Source organism: Meleagris gallopavo, chromosome 16 (assembly GCF_000146605.3).
Source record: "Meleagris gallopavo isolate NT-WF06-2002-E0010 breed Aviagen turkey brand Nicholas breeding stock chromosome 16, Turkey_5.1, whole genome shotgun sequence".
Taxonomy (NCBI): Eukaryota; Metazoa; Chordata; class Aves; order Galliformes; family Phasianidae; genus Meleagris; species Meleagris gallopavo.
Genome location: NC_015026.2, coordinates 12,635,932 through 12,650,891, shown reverse-complemented (window position 1 = coordinate 12,650,891; position 14,960 = coordinate 12,635,932). Strand labels below are relative to the sequence as shown.

The 14,960-nt window shown below is 40.9% G+C and overlaps 2 protein-coding genes across 3 annotated transcripts in view; one reads left to right on the top strand and one right to left on the bottom strand.

Moving 5' to 3' along the window:
* Positions 1 to 7,752, top strand: part of PLA2G10 (phospholipase A2 group X) — an 8,384-nt gene extending 632 nt beyond the window's left edge. Inside the window, exons 2-4 of the mRNA XM_019620636.2 lie at positions 3,315 to 3,618; positions 5,912 to 6,018; positions 7,607 to 7,752. Coding sequence (XP_019476181.1) covers positions 3,315 to 3,618; positions 5,912 to 6,018; positions 7,607 to 7,752 — 557 coding nt within the window. The remainder of the gene's footprint in view (positions 1 to 3,314; positions 3,619 to 5,911; positions 6,019 to 7,606) is intronic.
* A 630-nt stretch (positions 7,753 to 8,382) lies between these two features.
* Positions 8,383 to 14,960, bottom strand: BFAR (bifunctional apoptosis regulator). 2 transcript variants are annotated; one of them, XM_010719705.3, is made up of 8 exons: positions 14,846 to 14,960; positions 13,721 to 14,038; positions 12,794 to 12,995; positions 12,248 to 12,417; positions 11,457 to 11,601; positions 11,045 to 11,215; positions 10,297 to 10,499; positions 8,383 to 9,496 (listed from the first exon to the last, which is right to left on the bottom strand). In XM_010719705.3, the coding sequence occupies exons 2-8, from the start codon at positions 13,984 to 13,986 to the stop codon at positions 9,304 to 9,306; spliced, it is 1,350 nt and encodes a 449-aa protein (XP_010718007.1). In that variant the 5' UTR covers positions 13,987 to 14,038; positions 14,846 to 14,960; the 3' UTR covers positions 8,383 to 9,303. The 2 variants fall into 2 exon arrangements, with proteins under 2 accessions (XP_010718007.1, XP_010718008.1); XM_010719706.3 differs by having other exon boundaries at positions 14,825 to 14,922.

The window sequence follows — 14,960 nt, the reverse complement described above, 5'->3', positions numbered from 1 at the left end:
GCGGCCCCGCCTGCCCGCGGCCGGGCGGCACGGAGCTGCCGCGCTGGAGTCCCTTTACTCGTCCTCCCTTTACTCTTAAACTTCACGTTTCGAGTTCAGGACCTCCAACCGGACTGCAGCCTGCACGTAGGGCAGCCGCCTGCTCGCCAGCCGAGGCGCGCCGTGCCGTGCCGTGCCGTGCCACATCGTAGGCATTGCTCGCGGCAGCCCCGCACAGCACAGCCCCGCACAGCCCCGCACAGCACAGCGCGGCACGGCTGCTCCCGCAGAGCGAGTCGTGCGCAGTGAATTGAAGGACCCCCACCTCCTGCCTTATCCTCACAGACTTCTCACTTAGCAAATATTTAATTTTTTGGCTCCTGCTTATTAAATAGGTGTCCTGTTTATTCAACCGTATTAGAGTGCAATTGTAATAGCTTACAGTTCGTTTCCTCGTAGATTTTCTGAGGCATTCACCAATGCAGCACCTGGCTGAACGTATTTCTTCCATGCTCCCGTGGAGCTATACCCTCCTTTCTAAGTAGTTAGAGCACAGAAAAGCATCCACTAATTTTAGGTTCCTGCGGAGACACGAAAGAACCCCGCGTTATTTATCACTGCTACACCTCAGAGCGCGGCACGGCGCGGCTCTCGCTGACCCGCTCGGCCCCCACCCGGGAGCACCGGGCGCAGCCTTGGAGCGCAGGCAGAGCGTGCGGCTCAACCTCCTGCTGCACCGCTAGGATAAAAGCCACTTTTTCAGAAGGGCTCTCAGCTGCCTGAAGTGAGAGGTTCTCTTTTGTCTTCCTGCACTTCTTCACACGTCCCTACTCATTCCTGAAGCAGATCCTCTGTACAGGGCTGAGCAGGGGCCGGGGGGAGGAAGGAAGAGCAATCACAGGATTCAAGACCAAGGGAAGGCGCTCACATAATGGGGCCAGCCGAAGGTCCCACTGGACTCACTGCCCCAATTCTACTTCCTGACCTCAGCGTCCCCCTGTTATTCCTTCTGCACTTTGTTCCTCCTCCAAGCCTTCATCCCTTGCTCAGTCCAAACCTCAGCGAGAACATCAAGGGAAGCGATGAAAGACTGTTTCACTGCTTGTGGCAGCCTGGAGTGATCATTACAGAGAGGGCCTGCCTTCAGCCTGATGGCTCTGAGTCAGGCTTCTCACTCACCCGTTCCGTAGGCAGGAAGCAGGGAGGGAAAGGTAATTTACCTCTTTCTCAATGCTTGTGCCGCAGTATCAGGCAAACGTATCTGTCCAAAGAAGTTTGCTATTTCTACAAGCTGCAGTGTATGGCAGTAGTCTGGGCAATGAGATGAGGAGAGAAAGGCCGTTCCTGAGGGCTTATGAAACCAGTGGGCAAATCTAAGCCAGAAAAAAGAAAAAAGTGGTAATGCACACAGTTGGAGGGCATCCGCTCCTGGCAGGACCTGAGAGATGCATCAGAAAAACTGCTCACTCCTAGTTTTCAAGCTCCGAACTACTGGTGCACTACGACCTTACCAAGAAAACTATAGGTAATCTTAAATATATCTGACATCAAAAATGTTTCTGTGGCCTCCGCCTTTGATAGATGGCTTAGAATTTCTTGTAAAATCCATGTGGACTATACAGGATGCCAATGATTAATGCAGCTATGCATCACAGTTTATGTAAAGCTCTGCATCTCAATAAAAATATAGTATCTGAAAAACTTTGCGACCCTTGCCAAGGGAATAATGGTATAGGAAATACAGCCTGTCACAAAAACTCATATTTCTAAAGTACTTCCCCCCCCTACATGCAAATGGAAATTTAAGGGACTGCTGTTTGGATTTTTTTTTGTTGTTGTTGTTTGTTTGTTTTAAATATTATTGCAAGGTAGGCAGCCAGAAAGTCAGGAAAAATTATATAGGAAGGTGTGGCAGAAAATATCTTGCAAAGACATGATAATTGTGACATGATAATGTACTGCACAATCCAAGCTCTCAAGCACCTGCATAGGCAGCAATCCAGAAGAAGTTTAGACTCCAAGCATGGCAGGACTCCAATCTGGGCAACAAAATTACAGATTTGCAATCAAGCGCAACACAACCATAGCGGGATTACTTGGTGCTACTTTCTCTCAGGCTGTCTTTACTGTTTACTTAATTTCACTCTTCAGAAAGCCATAGCTTCTAATCTCTGTGACTTAGTTATTAAAATCGCAAAGACAACTACGGAGTTTGTCAAACACGATTTGCACGACAAAAAGAAAACTCACAGACAGCAAAGATCCATTCCATGCTTAAAAACACGAGTTACCCCCTAATGGCCTAGTAAAAGTATGACTGCTTTTTCAGGAATGCACAGTCAAACCCCCGGGAATATTCCCATCCCGGCAAGAAATGAGCAACCGCTGTAAAAACAAATGTCACAGAACAATTTAAGAATACATCTTAATTATAAACGATATGGAAATACACAAGCATGCCACTCCACTTCTCAATTCTTTGGTTTTATCCCATGGAAGTTCTGATAAAATATTCTGGAAATGTTTTCAGGCTGTTAATACACTCATGCAACCCTTACCATGCTGATACCCGCTGCTTCTGTAGTTCTGTGGGTTCCAGGAGTCTCCTTCATTGCTTCTGTCATACTCAGGTCACAACGCTCTTGCAACAGACTTTTCCTTCAGTCATATTCACAGCATCTGGTACTGTGCAGTCTTGCTTTGCACTTGGATGACTAGGAGCTCTAATATAAACAAACTGCAGGAATAACAAGTTTGTTTCCTTTTCTTTAGCTTACATGGCACTCTTCAAGGAATTATACTTGAGCTCCCCAGGGAGAAGGAGAAGACAGTTCACTGCTTCCACCTTACCTGGATTTAAATGAGGGATTGGGATTTCTCCAAAGTTGGCAAACAATTCCCTGATGCAACCAGGAATAGAATTTACAGTCTTGCCTTTGCCTTCCTGTTTTCTATCCCTCCTGCATCTTCTTTCCCCAGTGCCCAGGAACTGGTACACCCCGTCAATTCTTCACTTTCCTCAGGGGTTTCCTCAGAGTTACAACTATCACTCAAGCAGACCCAGCTTTGCCATCATCTGCTGTCTCAGTTCCTTTGGCCACCACACAACACTAGCCAAATTTCCCCAAACACTCAGGAGTGCAAGCTGCTCCATTTGTAGCACTGCAGCCTCTCCATAAGTTTTTTTTTTTCAGCTGGGAATGCACTGCGTGTGAAAGTGACTCTTGCAAGGCTGTGGTAGAGATAACAGTTTGGTTATGCCCCAAACGTACTCTTCTACTGCCCAGAGCTGAAACGTGTTACTTCAGAGCTGCAAAGGAAGCAGACGTGAGCAGGTATCCACAACAGCACCACAGAGATTCCAGAACAGTCTCTGAAGTCCTGGTATTCGTTATCAAAGCCAGAAGAAAGAAATAAAAAGGCTGTGTCTGAGTATTTCATCCAATACAAAGTAAACAGTTTTTCTTCCACAGTTTATGGAGGCCCTCTGGGGGAAGCCCATGTTAGGAACCGAAGAGGAATTCTTGAACTAGCTGGAGCCATCAGATGCACTACAGGGCGGTCTCCTTTTGCCTACCTACGTTATGGATGCTACTGCGGGCTGGGAGGAAGGGGATGGCCCAAGGACAGAGTGGACTGGTAAGCATAACTTCTTATCTGGGTAGCAAAGTGCTGAATGCTTGCAGATACCAAAGCAAGAAGTCTGAATTATCAGTTAGGCCTAGTAAACACCAATGTGGGAACCGAGTTTAAACACAATTCAGGCATTAAAAAGCATTAAAATGGCATTAGTGAAGATCTGTGTGAGTCTTCAACTGAAATTCTTACCTTGTGAACACTGGCTTCACAGAACAACAAAGTTCCTAGCTGTTGCTGCTTGGCTGAGAGATGAAGAACTAAAGACTTCCTGGAGAAGTTTTAAAAGCTCAAACATTCAATCTATTAAAAAAAAGTCATTGAAAAAATCTTTTTATTTGAATTCTGCTCACCCCACTGTATTAGTATTCAAAATAAGACACAAAACTGTGCAAAATTCAGCCTGGTAAAACTAACATTTGAGTAAAAGCAATAAAAAGTTCATACTAAAAGGTGCATGAAAAACAGTCCTCATATTTAGCACTAGATCTCATTGCACTGACTAGCATCAATTTAATTTATAATTGAACATTAGCTGACAGGAAGATGATTTCCTGGTTACAACAGTTACATAAGGGTTCACATTTTCAAGTTTCCCATTACAGTGATGCACCTCCCCACCACACACTACACTTAAGTTCCCACTTAGCAGACAGGTAAATCAAAAGGAAAACGCCTGATGATTACCATTAGAGCAGAACATACGGAAAGCCAATATCTGAAGCTTTTGTGGTCAGACCTTACACTTTTAGAGTCTTTGCCAACGTATTTCAGGCCTTTGGGTATAAATGCTATTATTTTAAAGACAGTTCTTGAGGCTGCTACTTTAATGGCTGGGAACACATAGGAAAAGAAGGGTCAGTTGATAGTTCTTGGTCACTTTCATATCTAAAGATAAGGATGGAGCATCTGCAGTTTGCCAGTCTTGCCTTGTAGGTCTGATTTTCACATTACAGAAGTCCCATGGTACCAAGAAGGCTCTTCCCAGAGCACGGCTCGTTATTTGTGCGCTGGGTTTTAGAAGCTACATGACATTAAGAACAAGCTAGAAGTGAGCGCATTTACCCTGCTTCTGCATTTGATCAGGAACAGTGCTAATTAACATGTAGCATCAAACACTCTCACCAAGTATTTCTTAAAGTTATAAGCTATCCTGTGGACTGCTTACATTCAGAATTAGATCTGCTAACAGGTAAATTATTCACATAATAGTTACTGCCATTTAAATGTATCCCTATCACTTACAAACTTGCACGTGGAGACAACTGCTTTCTCTATTGCTTTTATAAGACAATATCTAAAAATCCAGAAACATACATTCTATTATTTAAAGGCTTAAAAGTTGTTGTAAAAAATTAAGCCATATTCTTGCAGACTACTATTTTTTGTAACCACTAGAAGACTGGCACAAAGCTGTGGCAAAAGCAGAGCTATTGCTGATTCATTTCTGTTAGTCCTGCTACCAACACCGAGTGCAGTATTTTTTTTTTTTTTTTTGGAAGACTTATTCCTACCTAAAATGGATGTACTGAGCTACTTCACAGGCATTGTGATGCTCAACTGTTCAGCACTGCAGGATGTTTAAATGAAGATTGGTAATCATTTAATAAGCATGGGGAAAAAAAAAACAGTAATTGCAAGTGGGAAAAAGTCAGTGCTGTGAGCTCTATTGCAGACAAGTTCCTCAGGCAAGATGAACACCACCTAAACATCACGTGCCTACAGTAATATGGTGCTTTTAGGCGGAAATGGAGTGACTGAACACAAAGAGCTCACTGATACATCCTGTTCTTCCACTGAGTCAAAAAGAGCAGCTGGTTTGCAGTAAGACAGCTCGGGTGATATGCTATGGCCTAACAGGTTTTCTCGTCCGCTGTTACCAACTGTTACAATAACATCAATAATTGGAAGAAAAATAAGGCAGTTATTATCTGGCAAACTGTGCTGGTGTTTAATCATCACCTAGAGAGATGCGAGAGAAAGGGCTTACCCTTTTAAGTAGTTACTTTATTGAAAACTGAAAACATTTCAGATTCTTATAGATGAAAACACAGGGGAAGTTCAACGAGTTCAACGTGCAGCGGACACTTCTAATCTTCAATCATAACACAGGCAGAAGTGTTCTCATCATGCCTACTAAACAGTTACCTTGTTTTGATTCCTGAGTAGGTAACTGTCTGCATGGATTACTTTATTCCTATAACCCATAGAAACGTGCCACTCAAAACCATCCAGATGATGTGGCTGTAAATTACCACAGCATGCATTAAGGCAAGCCCATTTCTGTTATTCCCAGGTGCTGCTTTAACCATGACTGCTGCTATGGGAAGGCAGAGCAAGCAGGCTGTCACCCCAAGATAGAAAGTTACCACTGGGAATGCGAGGACAACACTGCTGTGTGTGGTGAGTGGACACTCTGGTTGTGAGTTTAGTTTGACTTGTACCAATTGTCTCAGGAACCTCACAGAAATACATTCATTAACTAACTACAAAATCCTTCTTTTGCCTTCCCTCCATTTCTGACTTCTTTGCCAGAGCAGGCTGTGTTTCCAGAAAGTACGGCTCTCCAACTGAATCCAATTTCTTCTTTTAAATTCCCACCTGCTGAGACACAACCAGAATTCCAATCTACAAGTTTTCATTACTCTTTCAGTCACACTAAAAATCCAAACCAAATGCACAGCACAGAAGTGATGCTGGCCACCTTTTCACTCCAGCTGAAAGACAGCTGATGTGTATGAGGGAGCCCACGTTACACCACACCCTACACCACACAGACCCTCTACTTGCTGGTTTCCTCCTCTGCTCCGATCCTATCTGATTAACAGTCAAGTTACAGTAAAGCTGTCTGTGACTGCGAAGGTTCTGCTCCTATTTCAGTCCAGAAGCTGATAACATTTAAAATACTGGCCAAGATGTTAAGACCGTTGTCAAGAAACAAAGGTAAAATGAAGTAAGCAAAGTTTTGAGTAATAACAACAAAAAAGGTTCTTCATTCATCTCCATGTTTTATTTATGCTGTTATTTATGCTACTTATGCTTTGAGAAGATCATCCCATAGCTAGTTACAGCATCAGCATGCATGCGTTCAAAACAGTTCTGCTTTGCAGAACGAGTTCATTTGTCAGAGAACTGAACACTTGTTCTGCTCCTAGACAAATCTCAAGCACAGATTCAGGTAAGCTCTCAAAGTGGGAAACACTCAGACAAAACGCGACTGAGGATTTTTCAGTTTACAGACTGTTGCAGAAAAAAGAAATTGCGTGTCAGGGTTGGCAGAATAAAACTGAATCATACTGCTGTAGAAGAAACTACTCATGCCAACAGGAAACACTGGTGCTAGAAGAAACTAATCACACCACGAAATCTGCTAAGTTGCAACACTACAATTATAAAACAAATGTGGCCAGAGATGAGTTTTATCACAAACACACTAATTTCTTACTGAATTCCCTAACAAAGAGGGAGTGGCAGTAAGCAAGGGGAGGTGGGATTTATGCTGAAAATGGAGCATTCTTGCATCCTTTATTTCACATATATAATTGTTAATGCTACATCCTGTAACAGATCAAAGTGTGTGTGAAATGGAAATTTTTTTCCCCTGGTTTCTGCCCCAGAAGGACATGCAGGAGGGTTACTTACTGCTTTCCAAAGAGGAATTGGTTGTCAGAGTTCCTTTTGAAAGGCACTAAAGATTTTTTGCTGAAGCAAACCATGCTTATATATCCTCTATTGCTGAGCTGTCCTTGCATGGAGCTCAGTCTAAAGATGAAAGAATTCCTAATACACGCAAGAAGTGCATTACTAAAGCTTGGTGCAGTTCCTATTGCATTTCAACTACCACAGCCAAACGACACATTACCAAGGTTCTACAAAAGATAATGATCACTACGTGGCGAATGTGGAACGGGAGGTAGTAATTGTACTTTCATATGGTATTTTTATTATTACTACTTCAAACTAGAATCAAACCTACTTTGTTTTCTTTCAGAATCACTAGAAGACAAATGTCAAAAAATGGCATGTGAATGTGATCGTGAAGCTGCCAAATGTTTTTCTAAAGCTCCCTACCATACCAAGTACCTCCTGTGGCCAGATATTATGTGTGGTGAGGTTCAACCTTTGTGTAGATATTAAATACACGACATCAGCCCCTATGAAAACTCGGTACTTATTTAAAATCTGGAAAGATGGCTTTTGTCACAGTAGTGACAGGAAATGATTTTTCTCTTTCTTGTCCTTTCCTCCTGCCACTCCTCTGCATTAGAATGGCCAAAGTAAACACTTCTCTTCTTATTTGCTTTCTACAATACATGGACAAAAAACAAGTTCAGTAATTTGGTGTAAGCTTTCCTTTACTAAGCTCAAATTCTTCTTTAGTATTTATCAGTTTAAGGAGCAATTGACTGTGATTTGTTTGTATCTTAGAAGGCTTGGGTTGGCTACCTTTCCCATCAGTTTGATCTCACACAACAGCAGTTTGCACAGTTCAGGACCTTGTAACTCAGAAGGACACAAAAATGGCTTCAGCTTGTTTTCATAGTTTTGGGAGACATTTTAAGAAAAGGAGAAGTCAGTAACAAAACTACTGACAAATACATTTTTCCGTAACCGATAACTTTAACAGCTTAAGAACAAGGAATGGTTTATCTTCATCCACCTCAACTTATTTGTAGCTAGAGGAATACAGAACAAATACAAGAGATACAAGTCAAAGGTAACGTCAAACACTTTGATATAAAATAAATGAACTTCTTCAGGAAGGACTAAGATTTAAAATTATATCTTTAATCTTTAAAAAATATTCATAGGCGAATTTAAAGTTCATGTTCATGATACAAATGCAAAAAAACAAAAACAAAAACAACTTACAACACTTAACGAAAGGTCGAAAACCTTACATTAGTAAGTGGCAATCCATTTATACAAAACAGTCCATATTTCCAGTCAATGTTCATTCACAGACCTAGAAACACATCTTTCATTGCAGTAAGGCATAATTACAGTGTCAGGTCACTTATTCAAAATAATCCTTTTAAGAGCACAAGGTGAATTTAAGGATTAGCAACAGATTTTAAGAGAGCATTAAAGAAGCTGATGATGAAGTCTAACTGATCTGAACAGAACAAAAAAACATGTGAACAGCAATTGCCATGTTTTCCAGAGGGCAAAGCTTTGCCATCTACGTAGGGAATTTTAGAACAACTTTACTGTGCATTTCTCAGTCAGAACTTCACACATAAAGCAGGCTGAAAACACCAGAGTACTTTCAATATCAAGTCTATCCTTTCAGTTTTCCTTCGGCAAACTCAAGTTCTGCACAGCACATTGCTGGCATGAAATACTAAGTTGAAAAAACCACCGTAGCTTTTCAGAAAACACTGATTTTAAGACAGAACAAATAAGTACTATTTGATAAAAAATAAAACATAACTAAGTTTCAAATGGCTAAATCAGGAATATATTTGTTTTTTTTAACTACAAAAATCATTTTGGGTAATAAAGCCCATTCTCAGCCTTGGAATCAGCTGTTCAACAGTAACTTTCCTCAAGGCTTTTTTGTATGTTTAAGTTAACCTAATCTACTTTCACTGCCACATTACAAAAGAAAACAAACAAACAAACAAACCAAGGTTTCTTTCAAATATGCATTTTTGGAAACTAACCAGCTCAAAAGTTTGATGTCAGTCATTGCACTTGTGTCTCCAGACGCCTTACTTCTTTAACTACAAGATCAATGTTTATAATTGGGTTGAAGTACAAGGCCCAGTAAAACAAACAATTGCAGACAAACTGAGGAATAAAAGGCCAAAAAACTGCAACAAAAAGACCTTGGGTTGAGACTTTCCAGAAGTGTTTCCACATTCTGTGAGGAATAGTCCTGTGGAAAAGGAAGGGGAGAGGGTTAGAGGCTTTATTTTTAACCATTCTAAGACAAGCTAGTATGTGTTTTTGCCTTAAATTATTTCACACCTACTCAAGTTACAGAATTTTTCACTCCACAAAAACTTACTTACAATACACTAATATTACTTTTTACGTGAGAAAATATTACGTCCATTTATTCAGACCAAAAAGCACAGCAGATGGAAGTGGTAAAATTCCAGATTTGCCACAGATGATTTCCACACAGCCAGTTCTCTTCCGAAGATGCTCTGCCCCCTATAGCTGCTGGTAGGAGCAGCAACTCCATATACGCCAAAGCAAGAATTTCTCCCACAAAACTTTTAAAAAATTATAACCAAGAGATCACGGCAATTATGAAGTTATATTAATACGCTGAAGCAGTAATATCTGTCCAATTAAATGCCTTTCATAACTATCCTGTGAACATAGCATGACAGAACTCTTAAATATTTAGTTCTCAGCTGGCAGATAACCCAGTTATGCTAAGAGGCAGTTCTCAAGGAAAGATCGAGACACGTTCTGAGCAATTAATAACATCACCGCATTTACTACACCTGATCAGTAAAACCAGCTGTAAGAAATCCTTTCAGGTATTCACAGCAATAAAAATATTCAAAAGCGAGTATTATATCTGCAGATTCAGACTTGCATCTTATTATCCCGAGTCCTGGTTAGCACTATCATTTTCAGTGAGCACCTATAAAATCATAACAGTCTGATTTTCCAGTTTGTAATGTACTTCCTACATCCCTCAACAAGCTCAGTAAGACTTACTTCAATTCTCTTCTTGACCAGAGCTTCCAAAAGGAGAATAATTCCAGAACAGAGAGTAGCATGGCATTTACAATGATAAATCTTGATGTCCAGTAGTGCACATCCAGCCAGTCCCAAGCAAATTCAGCTACCAACTGGTATGGCAAAAATATATACTTTACAATGAATTCTCTCCACTGTTTCCAAGTGGGATGTTTAAGGTCCTGTAAATTAGGATAAAAAGACTGTTAAATAATTTCCTACTAAATAGACAATACTGGCTTATTTCCACCGTTCCTTTATTGATCTTTTTTTTTTTTTATTTCTTTAGTAAATTCAAAGCAGTAATTAATCTTTTTTATGCTTTCAGTAGATAATATCATCATCCAATAATTTCAATTAATTATCCAAAAACCTCACAGCCAGACAGACTTTATCATGCCATTTCTTCAATGAAGATATTTTCAGTGAAAGGTCTTTCTACGCTCATGTGAACATTTTTTTTTTTTTTTTAAGATAAAAAATAATGATAATAAGAAAAATAAGTTTCACAGACTTAAAACCTTAAACACTTTAAATAAATCTTAGTACAGGTTATGGTCACAACACTACTAGTCCTGCATAATAAAGTAAAAGCAACAAGTTACTATTAAGATTTCTTCTAAAGAAGTTGCACTGCAAGGAGGTGACATTATGAATAATTACATCACACTTTTTTTAAGTAACTAAATCTTAACATGCTTCAACCATGTAGCATTTGAGCACTTACTAATAATTTTGTGACCATGTCTTCATATTGGTCTTCTTGCATAGGACAAATGATGTGGATAAAAGGTAGGAAAGCTTCAGTATAATCAAACAGATATAAGTATAACATACTGAGTCTTGGAGAATTCTTGAGCGCATACAAAAGAAAGAGTGATTTTCCTGGATTTACTGCCTGAAAAGTATCAAATTGCAAACAATGAAAAGATAAAATGAAAGGTGCATGACAGTTCTTAGACTTTTCTAACAGTCATTTTTCAAAGGATCATTTTTTCAAATACAGTAGTTGATTAAGCTAGGCAATTTTTACAAAGATAATTCTACTTCCCTAACAACCCTTTTGACTTTAAGAGAGTTGTCTTTGAAATACATGATTTAAAATCACTTAATATAGATGGTAGACTAAGAGAACTAACCTTGTATTCCCAAAGGTTCTGTGGTGGTTTAATACCTAAAGTTTTGACACATTCCAATTCTGCTGTAATTGCTTTTCTATGGTTATTGTTCTCTATACTGTAAGGCTCTTTTGTGAAATCCTCCTCTGTCAGCGTTAGAAGGAGCCTAAAAAGGCAGAAGAATTTTGAAGGCAAACAGTGACTCCACATCAAGAAGATATGACTAACAAATCAGTAACTACATACTAAAACAATAAGCTACAGATAGAAGGTATCACCTTTTGGATCGCTTTTCATGTTCTGAATCAACTGCATCTCAGAGGCTGGGTTTTAAATATCCTTCTTTTCAAGTTCTCTCTTGCCTGCTCTCAGCATGCAAATGTATGAGCTTGTTGGCTATTAATGAACACAGTTCTTCAGTACATTGCAGATCTAGTCTGGTCTCCTGATATCAAACCTAGAGCTCTTGGGTCGAGTGCAACAATGCATATAGCATATACATATTTTCACAGGAAAGAAAAGTGGAGGGGGTGGATAATGTATTAATAGAATTTTATTTTCAGGACCATTTCAGTCTGCACTGTCAGTATCTAAATAAGCTCTCAGAAAAACTTCAGTTAGGTTGCTAAGTATCTACTACTGTTTTCAGCTACAAGTGTTAGAACTTCCCCTGTCTTTTATCTTGATACATCAACAGAATATTCCCCCACACTATGGAACAAAGTCTGATCATTTCAAAATGCACCATGCCTAATGAAAGCTACTCAGCATTCATTCAGATAATAGCTGCTCCTGATAATTAGACCACTCACCTTCCATTAACTTTCTCCAGCAAAAATCTTTCTTTATAAAGAGAAGCCCAAGGGCCCAGCTGCTCTAGCCAAAGCGCCACTTCTTCAGCAGTCCATTTAGCAACAGGCTTGTGGACAAGAAGATCATCTTCAAATTCTCTGCTACTCCAGTGATACCCAAGTAGTACTACCTATATGTAAATATATGTAAATTAAAAATAAAATAAAGGAGATTCTTTACCTGCAATGCAAATATATTAAATCGTACAAATAAACATGCATTAAGGGCTTGACATGCAAAATCTTCCATTCTAAGGACCCTACAATATTTAGGTTATAAGAAAATACCTTTAAAAATACCACAGCCAATTTGTCTAATTTCCATTTGCTGTATATTGAAACTGTAGCTCCTGACAGACAACTCTGAACACTGCCGCATTCACTCAGCTCAGCTGAAGTTTCTTCTATACCGACAATTTTTTGACATTTTTTGACATTCATAGACTTTAAGCATATTTCATTGGATACTTAATCAAGTATATGGAACACCATCCAGATGAAACTTACTGCTACACAGGTTAAAGCTGTCAGAACGCCTGAGAAAAACCCTCTTCCCCGAGGATTAATTCTTCCTGTGTTTGGAGCCGTAGAAATCTGGTCATTTCCATATTTTTGGAAGATTGCTAAGCTGCGTGCTACATCACTGTTTTGCTGAATATCTTCTTTTCTTTGTTCAATGGCATCAGAGAACAGCCTTTCAATAACATCCCTAATGGGAGAAACACTCGTCACTGACCTATATCATCACTGAGCCTTAGCATTCAGAAAAGGGATTTTTTTTTTTTAAGATTTATGTTTTCCAGCTTATACCAAAGACTATCATCTCTGAAAGCAAGAAAACATTGCTTACTAGCACTTGGTACAGTTAATCAACTACTTCAAAATAGCATTTTGAATATAGAGGAAGTAAAAAATCTCTCATTTAAAAACAAGTAAATCCTTAATGCAAAATTAGAATTGTGTGCTACGACCATGTCCTGACTATTAAAATATGCTTAGCAAGAGACAACATAAAAGCATCAATCCTATAGCCTACTTTTTAAAAATCTATTAGTGAAGGCCACTGTTTCCTTGCACCACAGGAACTGGATTGTAGGTAACTGCAGACAACAATTTGATACTTCTCACTTTCTTCTGCCATAAGGTCACATTTCTTCCTATAAATGATTCCTATCATAGAAAGTCCCATCACTATCAAGGATAATTCTAACTTAATACAAATCCCCTAAAAAATCAGAAGGGAAAAACCAAACAAGCAGCCACCATCTTACTTCTGTGCTTTCCATTTTTTTTGGAAAAAAAAAAAGGATGGGTAGCATGAAAGACTTCAGATAAAATAAAGACTTCAATAAAATACTACAATATCAAAGCAGACAGTTAGTTTTGCTTGATTTAGGAATCCAAACAAACAGCAGAAAAATATATTAAAATTACCTGAGGAGAATGTTGACTTTGGGGAATCCTTCCCATTTTTCTCTGCATTCTGGACATTCATTCTTCTTGGAGGACGCCCACCACAAGGCTAAGCAATGTCTACAGAAGCTGTGCCCACAGTTCAGGGTGGTGGGATTGACCAGAATGTCGTAACAGCAGTGGCAAAGGAACTCACTCACTGATATCTGCCGGCCAACCTCAGGGCTAGCGCGCGCTGCAGCTCCTGCCGTGCTGGGTTCACTGCATAAGGTCTCATCTTCTTCCATCTTCTTTTATAACCTTATGCTAGCTAGTCTTCAAATCGGCACAGCATTGCTTCTGCAAAGCAACAGGAGAGGCCTCGGCATGAAAAAAAAGTTACTACAGATGTTTAGGATTGCAAGAACTGTATTTTTTCCATTGTAACACATTTTCTTGCTCTCGTAGTTTTAAAACTTGTGAACTTAAATTTCCCCTAAGTGAAACATCATTTTCCACTTTTTCAACAGTACATTCACCCCAAACCACGATCAGAATCGGGCTCTGGATGTAAAGCAGGGGGCTCAGCCTCTTTCCTTTTCTTTTCTGGCGTTACCGAAACCAAAAACGCAGCGAAAGCGAAACCAAAGGCGCCGCCAGCTCTCCGATTCAGACGCCCTTCTTCTTTCGACTACCCAAAAGCAACATCAAGAGAACAAAAAACAAAAGCAAGCCGATGTCCGCACACCGTACGGACGGCAGCGGCTCGCGGTGCGCTCAGGTTGGGGCACGGGGCGAGCGGAGCCGAACCCCGCTCCTCGCTGCCACCTCGGGAAGCGCGCAGGTGAGAAAAGAGCGACTGCGGCCAGAACTACCGCCCTGCTCTCTTAGCGCTCTCGCTCCGCTCTCTCAGGCGATCGCATTACCGCGGTAAGGCGGGCGCCGACGCAGTTACGGACGCGGGCCGCAGCACCCCGCGCTTATCGCAACGCCAGCGGGCACGAGAGCGGGCAGCCGGGGGAGAGAGGGGGGAGAGGAGGGAGAAGAGCGAGAGGGGAGGGGGAGGGAGAGGGAGAGGAGAGCCCCGAGGCGCAGTGCAGCACGGCCCGCCGGCCTTCCGCGCGCAGCGAGCGAACCATCGCTTACAAGAGGAGAAACAAAGGCAACCTTTCTGCGCCCGAGAACGTCCTTCCGCTTTCCCGAGGACACAGGCGCTAACGCTCCCGCGGACGCGCGGCCCTCCCGCCCGGGCTGCTCCTCCCCGCTCCGCCGGGACGCGCCC